At 39.3% G+C, this 23,807-nt stretch overlaps 1 protein-coding gene across 1 annotated transcript in view; it reads right to left on the bottom strand.

The window, feature by feature from the left end:
* elp3 (elongator acetyltransferase complex subunit 3) overlaps positions 1 to 23,807 on the bottom strand; it is a 35,630-nt gene that overhangs the window by 5,193 nt on the left and 6,630 nt on the right. Inside the window, exons 4-7 of the mRNA XM_015399080.1 lie at positions 22,020 to 22,174; positions 11,783 to 11,944; positions 11,572 to 11,698; positions 457 to 650 (exon numbers count right to left, since the gene is read on the bottom strand). Of these exons, the coding sequence (XP_015254566.1) occupies positions 457 to 650; positions 11,572 to 11,698; positions 11,783 to 11,944; positions 22,020 to 22,174 (638 nt within the window). The remainder of the gene's footprint in view (positions 1 to 456; positions 651 to 11,571; positions 11,699 to 11,782; positions 11,945 to 22,019; positions 22,175 to 23,807) is intronic.

Here is a 23,807-nt window from a genome sequence, read left to right as displayed (position 1 = left end):
CTGGGGAAACTTTTGTCCTCCAAATACTTCAATGAATTTTACTTTATAATCCTCTGAAGGCTGCGTTTCTCCCTCCCTGATGTTGGTGCACTTTCTTCTACCACACTTCTTCCTTCCACTTAATTTTCTGGTAATATGCCTGAAAACAGAGCAGGCAGCTCCTCCAGCATGGCTTACCCTCCGTCTGTGCAGTCAGCAGCTTCCCCTGTTGAGACCTTAAAGGCTGATCAAGGGGACACCGAGTTTCTAATAATTATTCTACTGAATTTTGTTTTTCTTTATCTGTAAGCTACAATAATCAAACTTCCAAGGAAATATTATGAGGATTAATCGCTTTCGAAAATAAACTGCAAAATTATATCTCAGTATTCTATGTTTTTAGATTCACTGGCTGCTGGTCAACATTCCCATTCCTCAGAGTCCTTCACTGAGAGTTTAGATGCTGCAGCCTTTCACCTCTGAACCCGGTACACTCGTGTCCAGGGCGGCACCAGGGCCAGGATGCGGGCCACCAGGTCCACCAGGGCGCTTGGCGTGTAGCTCTTGTAGCGGCCCGTCTTCCACAGCTCATACAGACCCGTGCCCCGGATCACCAGCGTCGGGTAGAGCTTCAGACCGTCGGGCCGGAACGCCGGATTCTCAAAGAACTCCTGCAACAAAACAGAATGGAGGAGACGTATCAGCACATCTGACATCATTTGCATAATGAGCCGTGAACGATGAACTAGTTTGCTTCAAACGGTGGAAAACAGCCAAAAACTGCAAGATTATCTGATCTCATTTCTAATGGAACCAATCAGGGCGGGACGGTTAAAAGCAGCCGATAACTCGGCTAATAAAAAAAAAGCAGATCTTTGGGTTTAGGCTTTTCCAAGTTAGGGGGAATCCGTGTGATTCCTCCTCCCCTCGGCACCCGCTATCACAATCACGACCGTGAAGATCAGCGCTGTGGAATCGAAGCAAGCTACCAAAAATAAGCCTGGTTATCAGTTTCTTATCTTTCTGCTGTCAGCGCTCCTAATCACATGAAGACGTGTTCCTCATGGGCCTGAAGTGAACCCACAGGGAGGGAGGGGGGCGCTAATCAGACCAATAACAACCCGTCTAGGGACTATTCTACTGATTCTGCACCTGCTACCGGTTTCAATTGTGCCTCACAGCTCCTGTCTGCCGGCAGAGAGGAGCCGCGTTACGGAGGCCTACCTTGGGACACGAGATAAGAGGACAGGGCCTAAGGTTGGCAGGAGGTGGAAATCGAAAGCCATTATCAGGAGACAGAGAGGATGCGGCGTTCTGCTGTCCCCTCAGCAGGTCTTAAACTGGTCAGGGATCATCCGCGTCAATCCCACACACAAACCTAAGCCTGTCTGAGTGAATCGGTTTCATGCAAAAATTGGACGACTTCTTTAGATCCCACTGTAACGTCGGCTGCCGTTTGCATCATGTAGGCAGCATTTATTTCGCATTAAAATCAAATTAGACACTGCTGACAAACAGCGACTTGATGTACGACCTGGAATAATGGAAAGCATTTTGTTTCTGCTTAATCCTTTTGATACCAAGCTGCAGCCTGGTGGGGAGGGGGACGTCTGACTAAAATTAACGGCCCAGATCTTACTCAATATTGACAAATCTCTCTCCCTGCTGTTTGAAGCATTTTAAGTGGATTTTGATGCAATTGGTTATGGCTGGCTGGTTTAAAGGGAAGGACATCTTGAGACGCCGAGAGAAAACAAGAAGGTGATCTAATATTCTGAAATTTAAAGAGAGTCAGACTTTTAAATCATTAAAATAATAGTGAAAAAGTTTAAATAAATTGCACTTATTTCCTAACATGGACCAGATGGATGTCAAGTATGTGAGCGGCTATCAAAGAAACTGTTGTTAAAGGGGCATTATGCAAGTTTAAAAGTCTAATATATTTTTTACTTTTCCATACATGCCGTTAATGACAAACTGATTCTCTGGGTGTTACCTGCTCTATGCTCGCGTTAATCTTTGCTTCTTTTTGAAATCTGTCACCATAGAAAGAACATGGCCGACAACTTTTAAAGAGCAGCCACATCAAACCCCATCAATGACTCCAGAAAATCAAAACAAAAAGAGACAAATTGGAGTCTGATTGGCAGTGGAATAAGATGAGAATAAATATCAGGGTAGCTTTCGACAAAAGAAAGGATTTGGTCCTATTTTATACTTAAAAAAGATCAAAATAACTTAAATATTAATAACCTAGCTAACACAAATGAAATTATGCCTTTGAAGAAAAGACCAACACAGCTGCAGCAGCAGCAGACTGGGGTGTTTTCCTCCTCTTCCATCCACGCAAACAACAACATGGTGTCATTTCAACTTGCCACCAGAGGGGGCAAACTTTTAGAAAATCTGTGAAACTTCGGTTTTGCTCCTTAAAGTAAATTGGTCTCAAACTGGAGGAGTTTTAAAGTAACTCCGGTGACTGTAGACCAAATATCAGTAAAATTTGAGAATAATTCAGGCTAAATTCAGCCTAAAAGCGGCCAAAGTTACTGAAGAGGCTCAGATGAGTCGCTGACTGAGTCATGTGACTCAGAACGCCGCTTCAGAGCAGTCTGATTCTCTTAAACAGCAGAGCTATGTAAGCTGCTTAAGCCTACCAAACAGATATGAGCCTTAGGTGATCAGATGTAGAATCTGATCTAGAAGGGTGGTCGTCGTCTGCTCCATCTGCTGGTCGAAAGTGTTTTTGTATCAGATCAGAAAACACTGAGGGAGACTGATTACTAACAGTGCAGTGCTGCCAGTGGCCTTCAGGGGCGCTAAACCTCTCTGCTTCTGTCTCCTTGAACCGAAGTGGCCTCGGCAGATGGCCGCTCACATTGAGTCTGGTTCTGCTGGAGGTTTCTTCCTGTTATAAGGTAGTTTTTCCTCCCCACTGTCGCTACAAGCATGCTTAGTGTGAGGGATTGCCTTCGAGAGAATGAGTCGATGCAATCAACTGGTTTTCCTTAGATAGAAACTTTGAATCAATCTGACTGGATGATCTGCTGAACTGTAAAGTGCCTTGAGATGACACGTGTTGTGAAGCTATAGAAATAAACTGAATTGAATTGAACTTATATTCAAAGCGCCCCCTGGTGGCTAAAATTCAGACAGAATTGCTTTAAGTACCTTGGCATTTCATTCACTCATGATGGGACGATGGGAACGAGAGCTGTATAGCCGGCCAAGTTTTGTTTCATGCCAACAAGATCCAGGATACCAGCCGATGGTGGCTGGTGACTACAGCTTAGTTTACGCTTGACGCGTGTCCTCAAACCCAATATTATATAAAATGAGTGCCTGGCCCGTCTGCTGATCATGAAAAACATTGATGGATGACATAAAGAGACTTTAAAAATGTCAAAAACAGCTATGGCTTCTACTTCTACGTGTTTTCTGGATGTTGTGTCCAAGTGTGACGTCAATCAGAACTGAGCCTTCAGTCTCAGAGACGGGGGTAAATGGAGCCACTGCTTCCCCGCATCGAAAGGACTGTTTAGGTGGACGGCTTTATTTGGAGGGTCTGTGTGTGCATCCCACTGGGAGAAAACCCAGAGAAGACCCTGAACAAACTGGAGAGCCTTGACCCCCTGGACCTGTTGCCCCAAGTGATAAAGCTGCAGATAAGTGTAAGAGCGATGGACTGAACCATTTACAGCGGTTGTTTTAAACTGCTGAAATTATCTTAAAAAAAAAATAAAATGTTCTGTCTGACTAGCTGTTAGCCTCTTTAAGGTTTCAGTCACTCTTTCTACAATCTCCAACACCTGACGACGTCTGGCGGGTAAGGAAGAAGGTATCCAAAGCTGTCACATTAAGGAGCAGAGAAATCAAGCTAAAAACTTATGAAATCTGCTGTTTCTTACTCTTTAAATTGAGTTTTATGAAATGTATGGCATAACTAAAGAAAGTACTTAAAAATCATTAAAAAGTTTGGATTCATGTTAACCTGATATTTCACCTTTCCTCTGAATTACCCCCCTATCGTTTGACATCGATGGTGAGAACCTGGATATCTTACAGCACAGGCTAATTTGGTTCCCCTGACAACCTGTCGACTGCTCCTGGACGCCCCTTCTATTAATGGTGGGAGCTAAATTTTACGGCACGGCTTCAAAATCCCAAGCCGCTTCGCTTTTTGGCTCTCGGAGTGAAGGTTTGTGACGAAACTGAAATTCCCCCCCGTCTCCTGGTGGCAGGCAGCGTGCCATGAAAGATTAGATATGGTGAAGAGGAGCAAAGGGAAGTCACACAGAACTTGTATAATCTAAGTGTCAGAGTGATAAGAAAGAGAGGGGGAGAGCTGCAAAGAGGGAGGGGATGTGACTGGAAGAGGACAAAGGGACGAGAGCGGGGAGATTGATGGAACGGGAGGGAAGGGAAACTTACGACTGGAGGAAGAAGAGATAAGGCCAGAGTGAGGGAGATGGAAAAGGAAAGAGAAAAACCTGTAAACAAAGAGACAGGAAGCAGAGTCAGAGGAGGAAAATATGTCTAGAAGTGACAGAGGAAACGCTTGAGGGGAGGAAGAGGTTCAAAAACATTTAATCTGCTTCCCGCACTGAGTCGACCTGCAGCTGGCCTTCATATTAATATGAGACACGTTCAGCAACACTAGAGCTTCAGTAAACAAACATACAGGTAATCGGAGTAATATGTGAGGAGGCAGACACTTTCAGAGGACTTCATTCTTTAGGTGTGAAGGAGGCGGCTTTATGAGGACGATGCGTGTGAATTCTAACCATCTAATTTCTTTCTGTTTGGCTACTGAGCATTCAGGCTGCTGATAAAAACTCTGGTCAAAGTGGTGAAATGTTGAGATTTTTCTATTGACAAAAGCTTTTTACTTTATGTTAATAGGCTCAGTGTTTTCTGGATTGTTACACAGAGCTGCTTTAGAGGAGGTTTGCTCATGTTTTTCTTGTTCATGGTGGTTTTTCAGAGAAGAACTGTGAGGACGCTCACTTCCTCGCAGATTTAAAACTATGATGACAATGATTCGTGGTGGAATCACTTGTTTCCTCTGAACAGTATTCCTTCTGTCTGCCGAAAGCTGTAGTTTTTCTACTACAGGAAGAGATTCTTTGCTATTCTTGACCACGAGGTCATCCAGAACTCTTTCAGTGGGATGACGCCGCTCTGGAGAACGCCGCAGACTCCTGAACGTCCTGAATCCTCCTTCACTGCTTCCTACATGTCAGAGCTTTTTGATGGAGTCTGATGATGGCTGCCAGCTAAAAGAAAATGGTTTGTAACACATCTCTCCGTCTTTGCCACCTCCCATCTTGTCGTAAACGCTGGCGTTTAATAAATAAAACTCTGAGGGAATGAGGGGGATTTCATGGAGCCTCAAATTTTATCACATTTTTTAAATCTTTGTCACTCTCACACTGAAATATGAAGCCTGCTCAGCTTCAGTTCCTTTACACAGACGTCTTGCTCTTTTCTATTAAAGGTCCAACTAACCCCATAGGAAAGAAGTTGCAAAGCTCTTTGAAATAAATAAAACAGGAAGTGTAACTAGATAGAGTGATGTTACCATGGAGATTTGAGTCAAAGCTGCATCTGTATCAGGTGTGTGGTAGAGGTGTCACACGGTCTGTGTGCTTCAGACATTTAAAGACCTCCATTAGCTCATGGACACCTCTGGGATTGTGGTGCTCGAGCTGCAATAAGGCAGAAAGTAAAGCCCTGCAGAGGATAGTGAGGGGAACTGGGGAAATTAAATCATTTGAGTGTCCAGAGCTTAGAATGTGGCGCATTCTCCATAGCATCACCTCATGGAAACTTAGGAATAAGAAAACTGCCTGTTTTGATAACTTCCTACCAAATAAATACATGTCAAATTGTGCATTCCAGCTTCTTTTTTCCAATTTATGCTTTATTCCACTGAAAATGGCAAAAACGGAATCTGAATCAGAGCTGCTGCAGTAACAAGATAACGAACATTAGAGCTGGACGATATATTATCTGTTTTTAGCTTCTTCCCCACCACCATCAGACAGCTGAACTGCTGAAAAAACTCTAAAGCATTGAACTCATAACACCAAACCAAAACACTGAATATTTGCACCATATGTATCAATGCTCTGAACTTCCATTATCAATGCTTTTTTTTTTTTGCACCATGTTTTTTCTTCCACACTGTTTACATTTGATCACTGCTTCACTTTAAGACATGAAAATATCATAAAAGCTGTACAAAACTAAATTTCCTTTTGTATACAGGCTGGGTATACAGAAGTCATTTAGTGCTATCGTACGCAACTTCAATGCCAAAAGAAACCGTTTGGACTGTAGCTGGTAATTCTTTTACTAATGGATTCATATACTGATTATTCCTTTTGATTAATCAATCTAACAAATAAATCAAACATTTCGAGGTAGAAAAAAAAGATTCAAACCTAGAAAAGCTTCATCACACATTTAAACACAAAAATGGAAACTCAATGCAATACTGACATTACAATGTATTATCTTGGAAAATAAAAGATAATTTTGCTAGTTTATAACTTGATGAATTCTTTGGTTAACAGATTAATTAGTAAGGCAGCAGATGTTGGAACCAGGAGAAGCTTAAACTGGTTAACTTCTGGTTAAAAGACATTTACAGACAGAGATGATTTTCCATCTTTAATGAGAAATGTTTATATTTTGTGTAAAGTTGTGGTTAAATTCCTGCTCTGAGGTTGTTATTCTTTCAACAAATGGCATGTTTTAGAGTCTACATGCTCCACTGAACGATTTGATGACAAAATACCTTGATGATTATTTCAACAATCATTCCAGTCCATGTTTATCCTGCAGTAGTTATCAAGCATTCAGGGTTTCTGAGACAACAATACAGCAGGTGATTCTTGTTAAAGTATTACAGATGTTCTGGTAAAGTCGCTTAGAAATAGCAGAGGTAGTCAGATTAACTATTTTTCAATAAATCCTTGTTGTTGCCTTAGAAATAACTATCTGAGCTATTTGTTTAGCAGCAAACATTGATTTGGATCCTGTCTTTATCCCATGTGTTCCTGGCTTTAAAACAGCACCAAGGACAGTTCAGGTTTCTCAGACGGCTTCACTTATAGCAGGTTTTTTTAAATCTATTTTTATTGTATTTAACAGCAATCAGTTTAAGATCTCAGAAAAAAAATACTATTTAATTTTTTTGACATTAGATGCATAATAAAGTCACAAAATTAAATGGTGCAATTAAACACAGTGGTCCAAACACATTGCTAAAGTCTGTCAGGTTGGTATCCTCTGTGCTGTTGGGTCAATGTTTCCTAATATATTGCCTAATCACTCATTAAAAACTCTTTCTTGACATACATTCTGAGATTTCTACCAGTTGGAGGCATAACTGTTGGAATAAAAATCGTTTAATTGACATGAAACCCTTTCAAAATTAAAATGACTGACATTTTTAATTGGAAATGTCACCTGCACCGATTACAAAAGCAAAGAACCCCCCCCTCTTTCTACTTTTAATTACTAGACTTTATTCATAGTTGTGTAAAAATCCCCCGAATGAGGCGGGGGCTCCTGCAGCTTTCATTTACATCCTACAGTCAGGCTTTCTGGGAGGGAACCCTGCCTGACTCGGCACATTCCCGTCAGCGCTGTTTCTAATCAGCGCAGAGAGCCAGCCTGCTGTTGAGAGACATCTGACAGGATGCTCCATCGAGTGGCATCACAGCTCGGGCCGCGGCGCCACGCTCAGAGCTTTTCCGCTCGCCTATTTTAAGACGCCACATGTAGGATTCACTTGTTGCTGCACCGCTGTGAGGTAGGGGCTGTTGACGCACTCTGAAGCCGACTAAAGGAAGAATGTATGATTATGGATGTCACAAACAATAAACCTAATGATCTACTTGATGTGCAGCTTTCCTGCTATTTTTAGCCCACAGGGTTATTTTCCTGCTAGTTTCAAAGGTAGCATCGGTTTAGCCCGCTTAAACTTGGCTGATCAAGGGTGGAAACTAGATCACACACCAAGTAACTCCAACAAGTTCTTATCTTCGTCGCCGTATGCTCTAATGAATGACAGCAAACTTTACACATATGAATGTAAACAAATGATGCGACACTCCTAATTTAACACCCAGACCTTCCTCATTCCTGAGCAGTTTACTGGAAAACGACCCATTATCAGCCTAGGATCATGTATGATATCCATCAGTCATACATACATTCAGTTTTGAGCAGCTTTTTGTTCAGATTACTTTGTTGCTGATATATAAAAAATAAATTGTACTATCTGCTGTTCAGCCCTTTGTTTCAGGTTTGGAACTTTCTTCCGGATGGTCGCTTTTCCCCCAGGATTTTTCCCAGCCGGAAGAAAACGTTTCTTCCAGGAAAAACTTGGAAGGTCAAATTTACTGGAAAGTTTTGTTCTTTAAGGTTGGGTTCAATATCTATAAACCAGGGTGGTTCGGGAGGGAGAATAGCAGGAAATCAAAGAAAAAGAAAACCAGCTGTTCTAATCTGAGTATAAAAGAAAACGCTTTCATACCATCTAAAGGCTATTAGTAAATTCAGCCATATATTAATTCATCATGGTTTGTATTACATACACGTTATAAATTATATAAATTCTTAATTTATGTCACTGTGTGTATTTTACAATGATTTCTCCTTATGTAGCCTGGTGGATATAGTGAGTTGACTTTTCAATGGAACTATCCCAGTTAACCAAAATATGATCCATTACCACGACTTCCCGTTTCTTCTACTTGTCTGGAAGAGACTCTACCCAGCTTTGTTTCAAAGCACCTTATAAATAAAGTTATTATTATTACTATTATTATTTTAGCCTGTGACGCCTTGGCTGAATGGGGACCTGAAACATGAACGAGGCATGTGGCGATTATCTGCAACTTCATGCCAACTGTAAAGTACGGAGGAGGATCTATGATGCTCTGGGCCTGTTTCTCGTCCCAAAACCATTAGAACCATGTTAGAGAACACTGCATCAACAATCTTTGGACCAGGAGATTTTAGAACCCAGCAGACTGGAATAAATCCTTTCTACAGGACACAGATCCAAACACAGAGTTGCTCCATAAGGCACTGAATCTCAGCCCCCAGACCTGAATCTTACACCAATAGTCAGTCCTCATGGCTTTTGCATCTCTGCTTCTGTCTCCTTGAACCCCAGTCAGCCTCAGCAGATGGCCGCTCACACTGAGCCTGGTTCTGCTGGAGGTTTCTTCCTGTTAAAAGGGAGTTTTTCCTCTGCACTGTCGCTACAAGCTCGCTTAGTGTAAGAGATTACCCCGAGTCAATGAATCGATACAATCAACTGATTTCCCTTAGGTAGAAAACTTTGAATCAATTGACTGTATGCATGTATAATCTGGTGAACTGTAAAGTGCCTTGAGATGACGTGTCATGAATTGGCGCTATATAAATAACCTGAATTGAATTGAAATTGAATGAAGGATAACCTAACCTCCGACCTCTAACCTTTAGAGTGACCTCGATGTGTCGCTTTAATTTTTGAGTGGACTTGGCCAACACATATTTTTTAGTTTTTATTTCTGCCCGAGTCTTCCTTTGTTAGTTCATCACAGTATGGAAGTGCTCTGCAAAACTGGCATCAGAAATACCAGTAGATGAGTCTTAATCGCCCAGACTAGTACTAGCAGGAGACATGCTGGTCTGTCATGCTGTTTGCCATAATAAGTGCCGTAAAACCTGACATTATCTAAAGAAGAGTGTCGTTATTAATTGAACGCCAACATGAGCTGTGTGAGTTGCTCATTATTCTCAGAGTCAACGTCGCTCTGGTTCACGTTCATTGCTTCAAAACTGATCCATTCAGTTCACCGTTCACCAAAAATATGAACGTATTCATTGAACTCCATTCATTGGACGCGTTCATGAACAACACCTTATACCTTAATAGAGACAAAACATTGAATATTAAGAGATGATTGATAACACAAAATTATTTTTCTAACTTATTTTCCAGTGCTGTTGGATTAAGGGTTCCAACCAAACGAACAATATCTGGACTGGTGATGTCAGAAATTTTTTTTTTTTTAAATGGTTAGCTTTTCTAATTTATCTTAGTTTGAAATTATGCAGCTGCAGTTAAACAAATTTTAGTTCTTTTTAACCTGAGAAGGGATAAATGGGCTCCCTGAGCATGATGTCCATGATCATACTGATTCTAAGTCATTTAGTTAGATACAGATAAACCATTCGCAGCACTTAAGAACATATTAAATCAGTGCTGGAAAAACCTGGCATTAAGTATAGTAGGTCAGAGCTCCTAATGGATCCAGGGTTTGACTGAAAATGTAAGCTTAACTGCTTGTTTTAGGCAGTTTTAATAAGTCTGTTAGCGACATACTAATATAAGCTACTACTAATGGTCTTTGAGCCAGGTGCTAAGGAGCTTTGGTTTGAACTTTTAAAGTTATAACAATCTTTATTTCAATATGTTCTAAAACATGATTGGTAGTTTAATTTTTTATGTGTTTTCTGAGCCACTCTTATTGAACTGCTAAAAATGAGCCAATCATTCTTTAAAATGAGCTAAAAGGGCCTCATTAGCAGCTAATCCCAATATCCCCAACTGTTAGTCATTGTTTAAACATAGCTAGTTTTTTCACTCAACAATTGTTCTGATACCCTACTAGCATTCATATAAATGTTAATAGTAATAAAAGAGGTTTTTAGGGTATCCTAAAAACGTTTTAATAACCTAAAACTGTTTAATTTCTACATTTTTCCCGGTTTTAGCTAAGTCGCTAACCAGGAGGGGACGATATCAAGCTGAGCCATTCAGATCTACGTCTTCATCTGACCATTAATGGGCCTAATTAATAATAATAATAATAATAATTTAATTATCATAAATCTTTTTTTTTAAAGCTGCGATTTGCATTGGGAATTTGTTGAAAAACGGACTAACAATTGATGCTCCAAATTAGCTTTGAAGCTAATTTGCCCTCACTCCTTTAGGAACCTCAAGGATAAGCTTTCACACTGAACTATGGTGTCCCAGCTGGCGTGATGATTTTCAACATCAGTTTAAGTAAAACTTCCCTCTTCTTGTTCAATGATAGACTAAAATATGTTTCAATCTGAGCTTAAGTGTTTCTGTAAATAAATTATTTTATTTTGAAGACAGGCTGTTGTGAATTTATTCTATATGTATGCAGAGCTTTCATCTATTTCCCTAATATCAAAACCATATCCCACTGCTGTGAAAATACTTAACAGATGGCGAGTAATTGTTTTGAAAACTTCAATGTATTGCAATAAAACAACACTATGGGATGCGTTTCTGGAAAGTGGAAATAGTAGCAAGTTCTTATGGGTGGAGCTAAATATAAAACAAACCTGGATTGATTTTTATAGGCCCAATAAGACTAGATTGACAGGGAATGGCCTAGTCAAAGCACTAAACAATATTCTACTTAAAATCTGGGGAAATACTTCTGCTATCTATCCAATTTCACGGAGCTTAAGCTATTTTACAAAGAAAAGCAACAAATGTTAAGTACAAAATGGGCGCATAGCTTAACAGTATGAACATGTGCTTACGATGAACTGCTCCACGTCTCTCTCCATGCCAACGTTGGGAAGGTCCGGCATCATGTGAGCAACAACTTTAAAGCCGGCGTCCTTTGCCAGTTGGAAAGACTCACACACAGCTCGCACTGTGTGGCCTCTGCAGAAAGGAGAAACACAGAGAAAACCTGCCTGGATTATTTCATCGCAGTAAAAACTGCTATGGTTCCGACCGACTGCTAACCTGTTGGTGTCTCTAGCCACATCCTCATAAACACTCTGCACTCCTATCTCCAGCCGGGTGCAGCCGTAGCTCAGCATGTCGCTGAGGTGGCGCTTCAGGCAGTAGTCTGGCCGCGTCTCTATGGTGATTCCCACGCACTTGGTGTTGCTGCGCTCCGAGTACCTGCAGCAGCACAGAGGCAGAGATTGTTGGCGTCACTTGGGCCAGTTTCACTTCTCCACCATTGTGTCTGTGGATTGCTTTCTTCCTGCGACATGCTAATGGCTTTTTAATTTGACCCAATGAGAATGTATATCAGAAGGTTGGAAGAGAACAAAACATATGGGAGGCATCATTTAGCAACGACGATTTGCATGCTGTAAATTAAAACGGCTCATTACCCAGATAGTTAACACTAACCTCACATTAAAGACACATTAATGCTAGATATGAAAGACACAACTTCTAAAAAGTTAAATAAGACATTTTGGGGGAGAGAGGGGGGGTCCATTCAGTCAATTCATTATTTGGTGCCTTATTCAGTTAAATATGAACAAAGGCTAAAATCATACCATTTCAACTGTCAGGGTCATGCAGGCTACCGAGCATGAACAGGTGAAGGGTGTCTTTAGAGTTTGTTACAGTGTTAGCCAGTGTTGTATAGTAACAAAGTAAAAATACTTCACTACTGCACTTAAGTATATTTGGGAGTACTTTATACTTTCCAAGAGTATACATTTTTTTGAGAACTTTCACTTTTACTTCGCTACATTTACGAACTTACTTGCATACTTTTACTCCGCTACATTTTCAACGTCTGGTTTAGTAACTAAGTTAAAAAAAAAAAAAAAAAAAAAAAAAAAAAAAAAAAAAAAAAAAAAAAAAAAAAAAAAAAAAAAAAAAACAAGCAAAAAAAAAAAAAAAAAAAAAAAAAAAAAAAAAAAAAAAAAAAACAAGCGAGAGCGCGAGAGAAACTCAAGTGTTTTGACTCCGCCTACTGACTACAAAGTCGGGTCTTGTTCATCAACACCAATAGAATACGCCTGTTTCGCAAAGCCACTCTAAATTTATCCTACACTTGGTTGTTTATATTAATTTAAGTGAGTTTAACCAAAGTGAATTTTACCAAAATGTAAAAAAAATGTCATTCAAACTCTACTTACTTTTTACTTATACTTTTCACTACATTACTTGAGTACATCTATTTTTACAGTAATTCTTATACTTTAGTACAAGCCATTTCAGATACTTTAAGACTTTTACTCAAGTAACATTTCAGTCAGTGACTTGGACTTTTACCAAAGTCATATTTTGGAGAGGTACTTATACTTTTACTTGACTCCGAGATTTCAGTACTTTATACAACACTGGTGTTAGCCCAGTTTTACTTAGCTGGGCTTGGCTTAGCTTGGCTAGGCTCTCAGAGTTGTAATGCCCAGACTATAAAGTAAAAATCAGAAGTTTTTTTGGAATTGCATGTTTTCCAGACACCAACAAAACATTTACTTTTTTCCCCAACAACAAAACTTCAACTTCAACTTTTTATAGAGGCAGTTTAGAACCAGAAGCAAGTGAAAAAACATGCGAAGAGTGAATTTTGCACAACAGATCCCTTTGCAAACACCGCAATAGCGAAATGACCAGAATGTTAGCCTTTCTTTCTTGTTTTGCACATTTGTAATTGAAATGCATTTGACTCCAAGTCACAAAGTTAAACCCATTTTGTACTCAAAGCTACTTTCTGCTGAAATACATGACTTATTGAAGTCCCATAAGCACTTTTCCATACAGCAGACCCTAATAAATGACTTTATGGGATTTGTTACTAATAATATTAATTGTTTAAAAAATAAGATCATTAGCAACTCTCGAAATATGAATGTTTTAACTCCGTAAAGTGAGCAGCATCAGAGGTAGTCATAGAATCTGAACCGGGTTTAGACTGCACTAGGCTGGTTTAATCTTATTCATCTGAGAGATTTTATTTTGTTCACATTAATGATAAATCCTCTTTATTTCCAGGGTTACCTGTGGAGTACCACACGGATCAGCACCTGGACCAATTCTCTTTACTATGTATATGCTCCCAATCAGTAGAATTATTAGACAACATGGGATTAATTTCCACTGCTATGCTGATGATACAAAGCTATATCTGTCTATGAATCCTGGTGAAGCTAACCCATTACATAGATTATTTCCTTCTGTATCTCTGCTTCTGTCTCCTTGAACCCCAGTTAGCCTGTGCAGATGGACGCTCACACTGAGCCTGGTTCTGCTGGAGGTTTTTTTTACTGTTAAAATTTCCTCTCCACTGTCGCTACAAGCATGCTTAATGTGAAGGATTTCTCTCCAGTCAATGAGTCGATGCAATCAGCTGGTTTTCCTTAGATAGAAAACTTTGAACCAATCTGAGTGTATGAACTGGTTGAATTGGCTCTGTAAAGTGTCTTGAGAGGACATGTTGTGAATTGGAGCTATATAGATAAATTCTGCTGAATAGGCGTTAGAAAATAACTTTGCGGCATTGGTTGCCAAATGGAGTATAACGACTGCGTTACAGTCAGATTTGAAAAGACCAACAATATGAAAGTATGGAATCCCTAAAGTATCAAATATATCATCAGGTGCTTATAGTTGTTTTTTGTGTATTTAAAAAATACAACATAAGTGATCTGAAGTTTTCTTTATTGAAAATCCTCAGGATAACTTTAGATTCATCCCTTAGGCAGACCTCAGGTTTCTAGTCTCTTAAATGCTAAACACTGTAAATCCAAGCCTGAAAAGTGTACTTCCTGCCTCTGTGCATCATATCTGGTTTGAAGCAGGTTGAAATGGACTGAATGGTATCAACATACAGTCACAGCTCAAAATGTCACCATATGTTGCTGTTAGATGGAGCTCCTGTAGACGGGTTTGATGAAGTGATGGCATTTGTAGCCCTGCAGGTGCGTCACTGCAGAGGACTTGTACACCACGGCCATGCTGGCTCTCTGACAGTTATCTAAGTGGTTCTCAGTACAGGGAAACAATGGTTTATTAATATAGCAATTCAGTAGCAAGACAAATCAAAGCGCAGTAAATAAACAGAACATTTGTGAATAATAGAGAATGATAAAGGAAACTTAAAGGAGTAATCAGCCAGAAATCTGACTTTTTCATGGTAAAAACGTGTTGGTCTGTGATCCTGCTGCTTGATTTACATGATCAATGATGTCAAGGTTATTCTATATTAGTAGAGTATAAGAACAAAACGCTGCTTTTTAATTTCTGGTTCTGCATAAGCAGAGTAGACTGGAGCAAGAAGACCTGAGGGCTCTGGACAGGTGATAAACTGACACGTCTAACACATTTTGGAGCTAAGCCTTTCAGTCATTTAGAGACTAACAGCAGTATTTTATAGTCCGTTCTCTAAGATACAGGGAGCCATTAGAAGGACATTGGAACTGGGCTGACGATTTCCAATTCCTTGTTTCTAGTGAGGATGCAGGCAGCAGCGTTCTGGATCAGCTGCAGCTGTCTGTTTCAGCAGACCTGTGAAGACACAGCTGCATTTATCAATTCTACTAAAGATGAACGAAGCAGGAATTCCTTTATCTAGGTCCTACCGACATTAGTCCTTTCATCCTGCAGATATTACCGTCTTTATGAGCCTCTGAAGGTTCAGGACTGAGTCCATCACGGCACCCAGATTTACAGCCTGAACGCCGTTTTTCCAGCTGTATTAACTGAAGCTGTGCGCTAACTTTTGATTGCTTCTCCTTTGGCCCAAAAAGTTACTTCAGTTTAGTTTTTATTCAGCTGAAGAAAACTTTAGCATATCCATGCATTCATGGTCCACTGGTGACACGTTAATGTACAGCTGTGCGTCGTCTGCATAGTTATAATAACTGATGTCATTGATCAAGATAAGAGTTAGAGAGAGCGTGTAGATACAGAGGAGGGGCCGTTTGGGAACGGCATAAATGACTGTTTGGTGGTCGCTGATCCACAGTGAACTTCTGTCTTTAACGTTGCGTTTAAACCGGTCCAGTGCCGTATCGCGGAGGCCGACCCAGTTTTACGAGCGCTCCCATAGAAGGAAGTGATCAACAGGATTGATACAGACGTTAGTGGATACCTTGATAAACTGAAAAAAACAATTCAACCATGTGTTTCATGTTAGCAGAGTAGGACATAAAACACTTGTGTTAAAGTAACTAAATATGATTAAGTTAATGCTAAAAGCGTTGGCATTATTTTTTTCAGTGTAAGGCCAGTTTCTGCACTGTGGCGAGTAAGGAAGCAGGACTGGAAGATGTCAAAGAAGCTGGTGAAGTTCAGTAATGACTATCTTTTAACTCCCTCATCAAGTGAGTAGAGTGAAGGACAGAAAAATGCTTGGACTTGAGGTTTATGTTTACGGTAACTGTTTTAATTAGGAGAGTACAGTAACAGCCATTCAAAATTGCCCTTCCCAGTCAGACGGCAGGCGAATGGCAGCCCACTCCCCTTCAGCTCCCAGCCAAATCCCCTCCAACTTCCAGCCATTGGCCTTCTCCTAGGCATACATATGTTTTTACTCTTACTCCACCCTTTCACTGAATTACAGCATCTGAACAGGAGATAACGCTTCTTTTTTATCTTAATGTCCATTAATTATGACAGAAAGAGTATTTTAGTACAAAGATTGATGTTTGAAAAGGCATTGTAGGGGACCAGCCAAGGACCCATTTAGGAAAGTGGAGACATTCTGAATGGATACTACTGTAACATAGTTCAGTAAAACTTGTTTTGCTGTGTTTTTAAAATGAATTTCAAGGCAGATCTCTTATCAGCTTCCTCTTCCCTGAATCTGACTCATCTACCACTTTCAAAGCCATCTCACCAACTGATCAAAATCATCACAACAACCCAAGAAATGCGTCATCTCGGCACACGAGCCAGATGTCATTCTCTCCACTCCAGCTGCTCCAATGACCATTAGCTCCCCTCATGCCAGGCCCCCTTTCCCCCGATTTTGGATCTTCTGGCAATAAATGTCCATCTTTTACAATCCGCTGGCTGATTTACTCTAATTACAAGAGTTTATGCTCCACAGAGGATGATCAGATTGTGGGAGATGAATCAATAAAAAGTCTATTATCTCAGGCGATTATCTCGAGGTATCTCACTGCTTCCATCAGATCGAGAGCGGCGGGGCCCGCGGCGAGAGGCAGAGACGTGAGCCTCATGGCTGCGCGCTTCTTCGATACGTAAACACTGCAATTATCACACACTCGCGCTGAAGCCGGAGCGCCTTTCAGCCAAGCAAAGGCTTATCCAAACCGAGCAGCACTCTACACAATTACAGCAATCAGAGCGTCTTAACAAAGCATGACGGCAGCAGAGAAGGACAAATTAAGGCACACACCTGTGAGGTTTGCTCACACACTCTGTGACACACACTGGTGACAAAAAGTAAAAGAAGTCTGCTCAAATAAGCAAGGCGTTTTGCTCTTATTAGGCTTTTAATCAGCTCATTTTGACAAATCAGATGGTTATGCGCCTTTTTTCAGTCAGTCACTTTAACGAAACAGCTCTTGAAACTTACTGTGCCTGATTTCCACTCAACTAGAGAGGAATCGATGGAAATAAACAAAGAGGCCCTTTTAAAGGGAGAGAGCTGTGGAGACGTCCTCCTACAGGCTGCTCAGGATGGACTGCAGTGCAGCAAATCAAACAAGAGGCAGGAGTCAGTTTATCAATCTATAATCAATCAGGAATAAAAAAAGAAAATGTCTAAGCAGAAAGAAAATAAGACAACACTTTAGTCATTGCCTTTTTCCACCTAATTTAGACCAAGCTTTATGCCGGGTTCAAAAGGAAAGATTATAAAATTGTTGCATATTTTTTCGTAACCTATGTAAAGCCGGGCATATGCTGCGATATTGTCAACCGTTTCATCGCTCACAATGTTCTCACACTATACGGCCCGACACTCTGATGCGATCTACCTGCTCACACTGCAGGTCCAAAAACCACACGTCGGACTCAGAAGAAGAACTCCCTTGTTTGGAGATGTGCAGTGCGTGAAGTTGTGGTAAATCTGCTCATAGCTTTGCTTCAACAGCAGGATTTGCCCACGAACGCCTCACGACGGCCGACTGAATTTCAAACATGTTTGTATACTACACGATGCACGCCAAGGCTGAAACTTGGCCCGATGGAAACTTGGCCCGATCGCTTGACTGGAAAATCTGCCTTAAAAGGGAAAAAAAATTGCACATTGTATGTCCGGCTTTACCAAACACACGATGAGTATAATAAAAAAAAATAATAATAATAGTCCAGACACAACTGGCATTGTGAATTTACATGAATCTGGCGATACGATATGCATCATGATACGATTTATTCCGATACATTAAAGGTATAATGGAGGTGTTTTTTTTTCTGGGTAGATCATCAAAATAAGTGATCCTCCTAATTGTCAATCATTCTGGTGATATGTTTACCTAAGGCCGTCCTTCGTGCTCGTCCCCATTTTCACCTAGCGGTGGCGAGTCTGACATGGTGGTAAAATGGCAAATCATCTTTTGGAAAATCAGCTTGTATGAGCGATGCAGACAGCAACTTTTAAACAAAGCATGCATGAGGAGAAATGGGCTCACAGGCGGTCCCTCTCGGGAGCGGGTACAGAGTTGTGCATGTGCATATTTTTTTTTTTTTAAAGGGAAAGGGCGGGTCTTTTCAAAAATTCACAAAAATCCTCCTCTAGACCTTTAACACGGACGGTGCCTTGCCAACCAGTCGCTGAAGGCTTAAGACTAATAAAAGCAGGCCAATAATTGGATTTTTGCCTATAAAAATATTTTTCCATGTAAGATCTATTTGGCCACATTTAGAATCAATACCAGCATCGTCTCATGATATATTGCGATTATTGGTATTATGAACAAATGTTGCGATTGCTTACAGAACTGATTTCTTCTCACACCCCTATTGGATATCACTGATTTGAGGTCTGATCGCTCAGATCAATGCTAACCCTCTACACACACAGCAGGAATATCTATTCACCATCACAATGATCAGAACCTCTCAGAGGAAGAAAATGGGGCAGAAATCCACATGATTATTTTACCGTGTGAACTTTGCCTTACATTTGACAGCAGAATACACGGACTGGATCTCTGCAAGCCAGCGGTAGCTTCAAAACAAGCCCAAAGCATCACCCCTCCACTCTGTGCTTGAAAACTACTTTAGCTGCATAAACGCTGAGGCTGAATTGTTCCTTTCTTTTATCTTTTTTACATCATTAACGCATGCAAATGTATGGAAAACATTATGATCACATTGTTAAGCAGCAATAAGCTCACAGCTTCACTAGAATCATCATCGTGTTTATGTAATATGACACATTTAAGGATTGCTGAGGTTTTTAAACATTCATTCAACCAGTTGGTTTGACTCCAAGTGGCTCCATTTGCAGAGGCTGAAGTCCTTTAGCTCACAGAGAAACAGAATCATCGAGGAAATTTCAAGCAATAATAGCACAAATGTAGATTGTTTTGATTTTGTACTCACTTTTTTCGTAGTTTTTCCATTAATATCATGATCGCTTGGACATCAAAATCTTTGGATAGTATGAAAAAGTTCAATATTTTTTTTCAATTTATTTCAGAGAGCTAAATTACTGTTATACAGATGACCTCTACAAAATATTTAAGCCTTTATTTAATGTTATATCCGTGCTTCTGGATTAAAATAATGAAAACCCAAAATCCAGCATTTTAGAAAAGGAAAAAAATCAATAGGATTGGTAAAAAAAAAAAAAATATATATATATATATATATATATATATATATATATATATATATATATATTCAACCTTTGCATGAATTAGTGCAGCGATGGGATCATGGCTGCTGTTCTCCCTGTTAATGGACGACATCCTTCTATGACACTATAGACCTTCCTATGCGTAACAAATCTATATATGAGTTTTACCAAATTAAATGAGTGACAGAAGGTTGGACTTTTTCATGCGACTCTAATCTTTATAAAATGTAGCTGTTAGTAGCTTTTAGAGGCAAATATGGACACATGAAGGTTTGTACATAAGGGAACCATGAGAGTCTGTCCAACCATTAATTTGTTAATATTAACTCAAAACATAAAAGATGTCAAATCATGTTGAGCAAACCGGGTTCTATGAATTAGGGAAAAACTTCTCTACCCTAGTTTAACCTGAAAAGAGGAAATGATTCCAGGGTCTGGTGGCTGATTACCTCTATCTGTCCTACATTATATATTTTCTGCTTACAGCTTCTCTGAACTGCCTCAATCTTTTCCTTCTGTTATAAAATATAAAATACTAAATGCTAGGTGCTGTAGAGTCTGAGGAAAAGCTTTTATTGTCTTGTTTTTCACTGTCTGGACATTATAAGCTTTGTCCTCTGGATGGGAACATGGAAATATCCACTAATGTAAAGATTAGCAGCCAGATTAAATTTTAACCTATATTTTTTCTCTCTGTTGAAAACAGGGAAATGGAGATGAGGTAGCTCAGAAACAATCCTACTCCTCCAGAGATTGGTATGCCTGGAAGAACCAGCCAGGTTCCTTGACTGGGAGAGAAAATGATAAATAATAGTACAGCACCCTCTAGTGGCCAAATTGTAACATACAGACGATTTTAATAAACTTTCAACAACACACAAAAAAAAAAAAAGACAAAAAAAAAAAATCTTAATTTAAATTAAAGGGAGAAAGAAGACTAATCAGCATCTTAATACATTCTTCTTCTTTATCTTAATATTTCTGGATTCCAGATAAGATTAGAGCTGGAAAATAATTTAATATATTACAGCCGTTAAGGAGGGATAAAATTAAACAAATAAATGTGTCATAAAATAAATCAATGTGGATTAATTATTAAATGAATTATTGTGCCAAAAGAAACTCAGAAAGTTGTGGTAACGCGTTTCTGACTGAAGCGCAGACGTTCAAGGTCAGGGTTTCTATGGTAACGGCACTAGTCCCGCCCACTGATTTTGATGGGAGCATTTGACAGTTTAAATCATTTAAATAAATAATTAATCTAAACTAATTACAATAAATAATGTAAATGAACTGATTAAAAAAAAACAATTATCTAATGTCATCATTTAAAAGGTATATTTAATTATTTCATGGCACATTAAATTACTTAATTTTAAATTTCATAATTCAATGGTTTGGTAAATGATATATGAAATAAATAAATGGCTCATTTATCAATTTAGTGCTTCACATACTTCTTTCATTTTACATTTCAAATTTTATGGTACACTTATGTATTATAGAACATATTAATACCTATTTATTTCATGCTATATTTACTTATTTAATCTTTTCACATTTAACCATGCATTATATATAAAGCAGTATAATATTATTCATTAACGCTGATATTACATTTCCAATCAAAGCATTTGTCACTGATTGACATTCTGGGTTTTATGTGTTTTGTCTTTAAAAGTAATTTTTTCTAAAGAAGGCAAAACAATTTTACTAAGTTGGTTTTGTTGTTGACATTATGGGCTTTCTTTCTGAGGCTTTTATTTTGGTAACGTAAACATGGTAATTGTATATCGTATTGCCCAAAATTAGGAAATATGTAAACAGAAACTCAAGATAATTATCCAGTTTATCATCGAGCATTTTAACAGGTTGCATTTGTGAAAATATGTAGAACATCGTATAAGTGACGGTTATTCAGTGTCAACAGGTTTATTTAAATCAAAGCTCTGTGACACAGAATATAATAAAATAAAAGTAGTAGAGCTGATACAATGAATTGCATTGATTGATTATGCAAATACTCGTCTAACTAATTTAGTAATCAATTAATCTTTGACTGGAATATAGAGCCTCTAAAACATGCGTTTAGCTGTCAAAGCGACCCAATTAGAGCAGTAAATATAACAAAATTGTAAAACAAATATATAAATATATAGCATTTAAGACAAAAAAAACTTTTTCATCTGTCAATATGCTCTATTCCAAACTCCTCAAGTGGAAAAGTTTTAGTTTCACCTGGTTTCATTCTCTGAAAATGCTTCTTTATGTAACCCTTTTGCTACCAGATTGTTCATTGATTAATCAAAAATAAATAATTGACAGATTAATAGATTAGCAAAATAATGGTTAGTTGCAGCTCTATAAAGTGGTCTTCATTTCTATATTTTTGTTATATCAATGGTCTAAAACAGAAAAGCCCAGAGAATCTTTAAAGGGCAGACAGTGGACTACCTGACGGCCTCGGCCACGTTGTTGGAGGTGTGCCCTGACAGGGCGTCATGGAGGTTCCTGATGAAGTAGTCTCTGTACTCCTCAGGGAGAGCCATGAAGGTGCCGCCCATCACGATGAACTCCACCTTGTCCACGCTGTGGCCCAGCTGCTTCAGCTGCACACAGCAGAAATACATCTCAAACAAATGTCCTCATCTATTCAAAGCATGCAGCCCTTTGGTTTGTTGTTCCTCTAAATGTTTATGGTGTTGCTTTAATGAATGATTCTGCTCTGATGCACGAGAGAAATGGTGACCATTCATTTTCATTCCGCTGTAATCGAGGTTTGGTAGGGTGATGAAAGCTATGACCCCCATTAGAGTCTGAACAATCCATCATCAATACCCAGAAGCAGTAGCAGCACTGCTGAGGTGGACGGCTGGAGCAGCTGTAAGGTTTAATCTGAGGTTCCCACACAGACAGGGATGTTTTCTGTGTACTGACCTCAGCCTTTTTAAAAAAAAGCTTAAAACCCACTTTTTTAATTTAGATTTTAATTCTGACTATAATACTGTCTCTTAGATGTCATCTTTCTGTGTGCTCTTTTCTATGCACCTCTGGAAGGCTTTTAATGTCCTGCAGCACTGCACCACTACAGCACTTTTAATTGTATCTTGTATGTTTTTATATGTGTTATGTATTGTTTTTATGGCTTTGTTGTAAAGCACTTTGGGTACCATTTGGTTATAGTAAAGGGCTATACAAATAAATTTGATTTGATTTGATTTTGTTTATTGGCCATAAAAAAAAAAACATTCACTTTTTAGTGCTATACATATTAAACTATGAAACCCTGATGTCAATCATTAGTGGGAATGAATGTGAAAGTTTATCACTAGATACTGCTGATTTATAACAAATGAAAACCAAGTAAAGAAAAAATGTGCTGGAAAAAAGGGAATAAACCAAAAAACTCATGTGCTGCAGTACCCCCACGGCCCAGTAGGGGTTGTGACCTCTGATCTACACCATTCTACTGCAGCTTTTCCGTAATGATCAGTTGTTCTCCTTCAAGAAGGTAAACTTCTCCTCTTATTTAACTGCCCCCACCTTTCTGCCAGGCCTTCCCTGCTTCTCTGTTCTAACTGAGGAACAGTATTCCCACAGCATGATACTGTAACCACCGTGTTTCACCAGCTGAATTTATGTCTGTTATCCAAAACACAAAATATTCTCAGGTTGGTTAAAAAGTTACTTTTTTGTTCTCCAGTACCCAGAGCACCTTCTTCATCACCTTTCTGTCTTTATATTTAGAAAAACAGAATTGTCTTCCAATTCCAAATCAAGGACAGTCAGATCTACCTGAACTAACGCAGATTTTAAAGTCGTAGGGAAGTAGCTGTTCCAACCGTTGCATTTCTGAATTTTCCTGAGTGGTGCACCACTTTACACGAATGAATAAAGTGAATGTGATTGGCCGATTATCAAGGGGGCGGGGTTCTTATGGCGGAAGGTTCGCAAGCAAGTTTGATTGTGGCTGCTTTATTGGAAGCATCTTGCTAACCAGTTAGCAACTTAGTGCTAGTAGATTCCCAATGGGAAATTCCATTGGGACCAAGTAGCGCTATATTGGTGACTTAGAAAGGACACTGTCAAGGAACGCTATGGACAGAGGAAATATGCAAGAGGAGGAGAGTTTAGTGTCGGAGGTCGTGGATGAGTCTCCTCCATCATACATTTTTTATTTAGAGGAGGAAAGCGGGGACGAAGATGTTGTTGAAAAGGACGCCAGGGCGGCAGAAGCTTGGT

This window comes from Cyprinodon variegatus, unplaced genomic scaffold (genome assembly GCF_000732505.1).
Source record: "Cyprinodon variegatus isolate N-32 unplaced genomic scaffold, C_variegatus-1.0 Scaffold987, whole genome shotgun sequence".
NCBI classification, from domain to species: Eukaryota; Metazoa; Chordata; class Actinopteri; order Cyprinodontiformes; family Cyprinodontidae; genus Cyprinodon; species Cyprinodon variegatus.
This window is presented reverse-complemented; position numbering and strand designations above follow the sequence as displayed.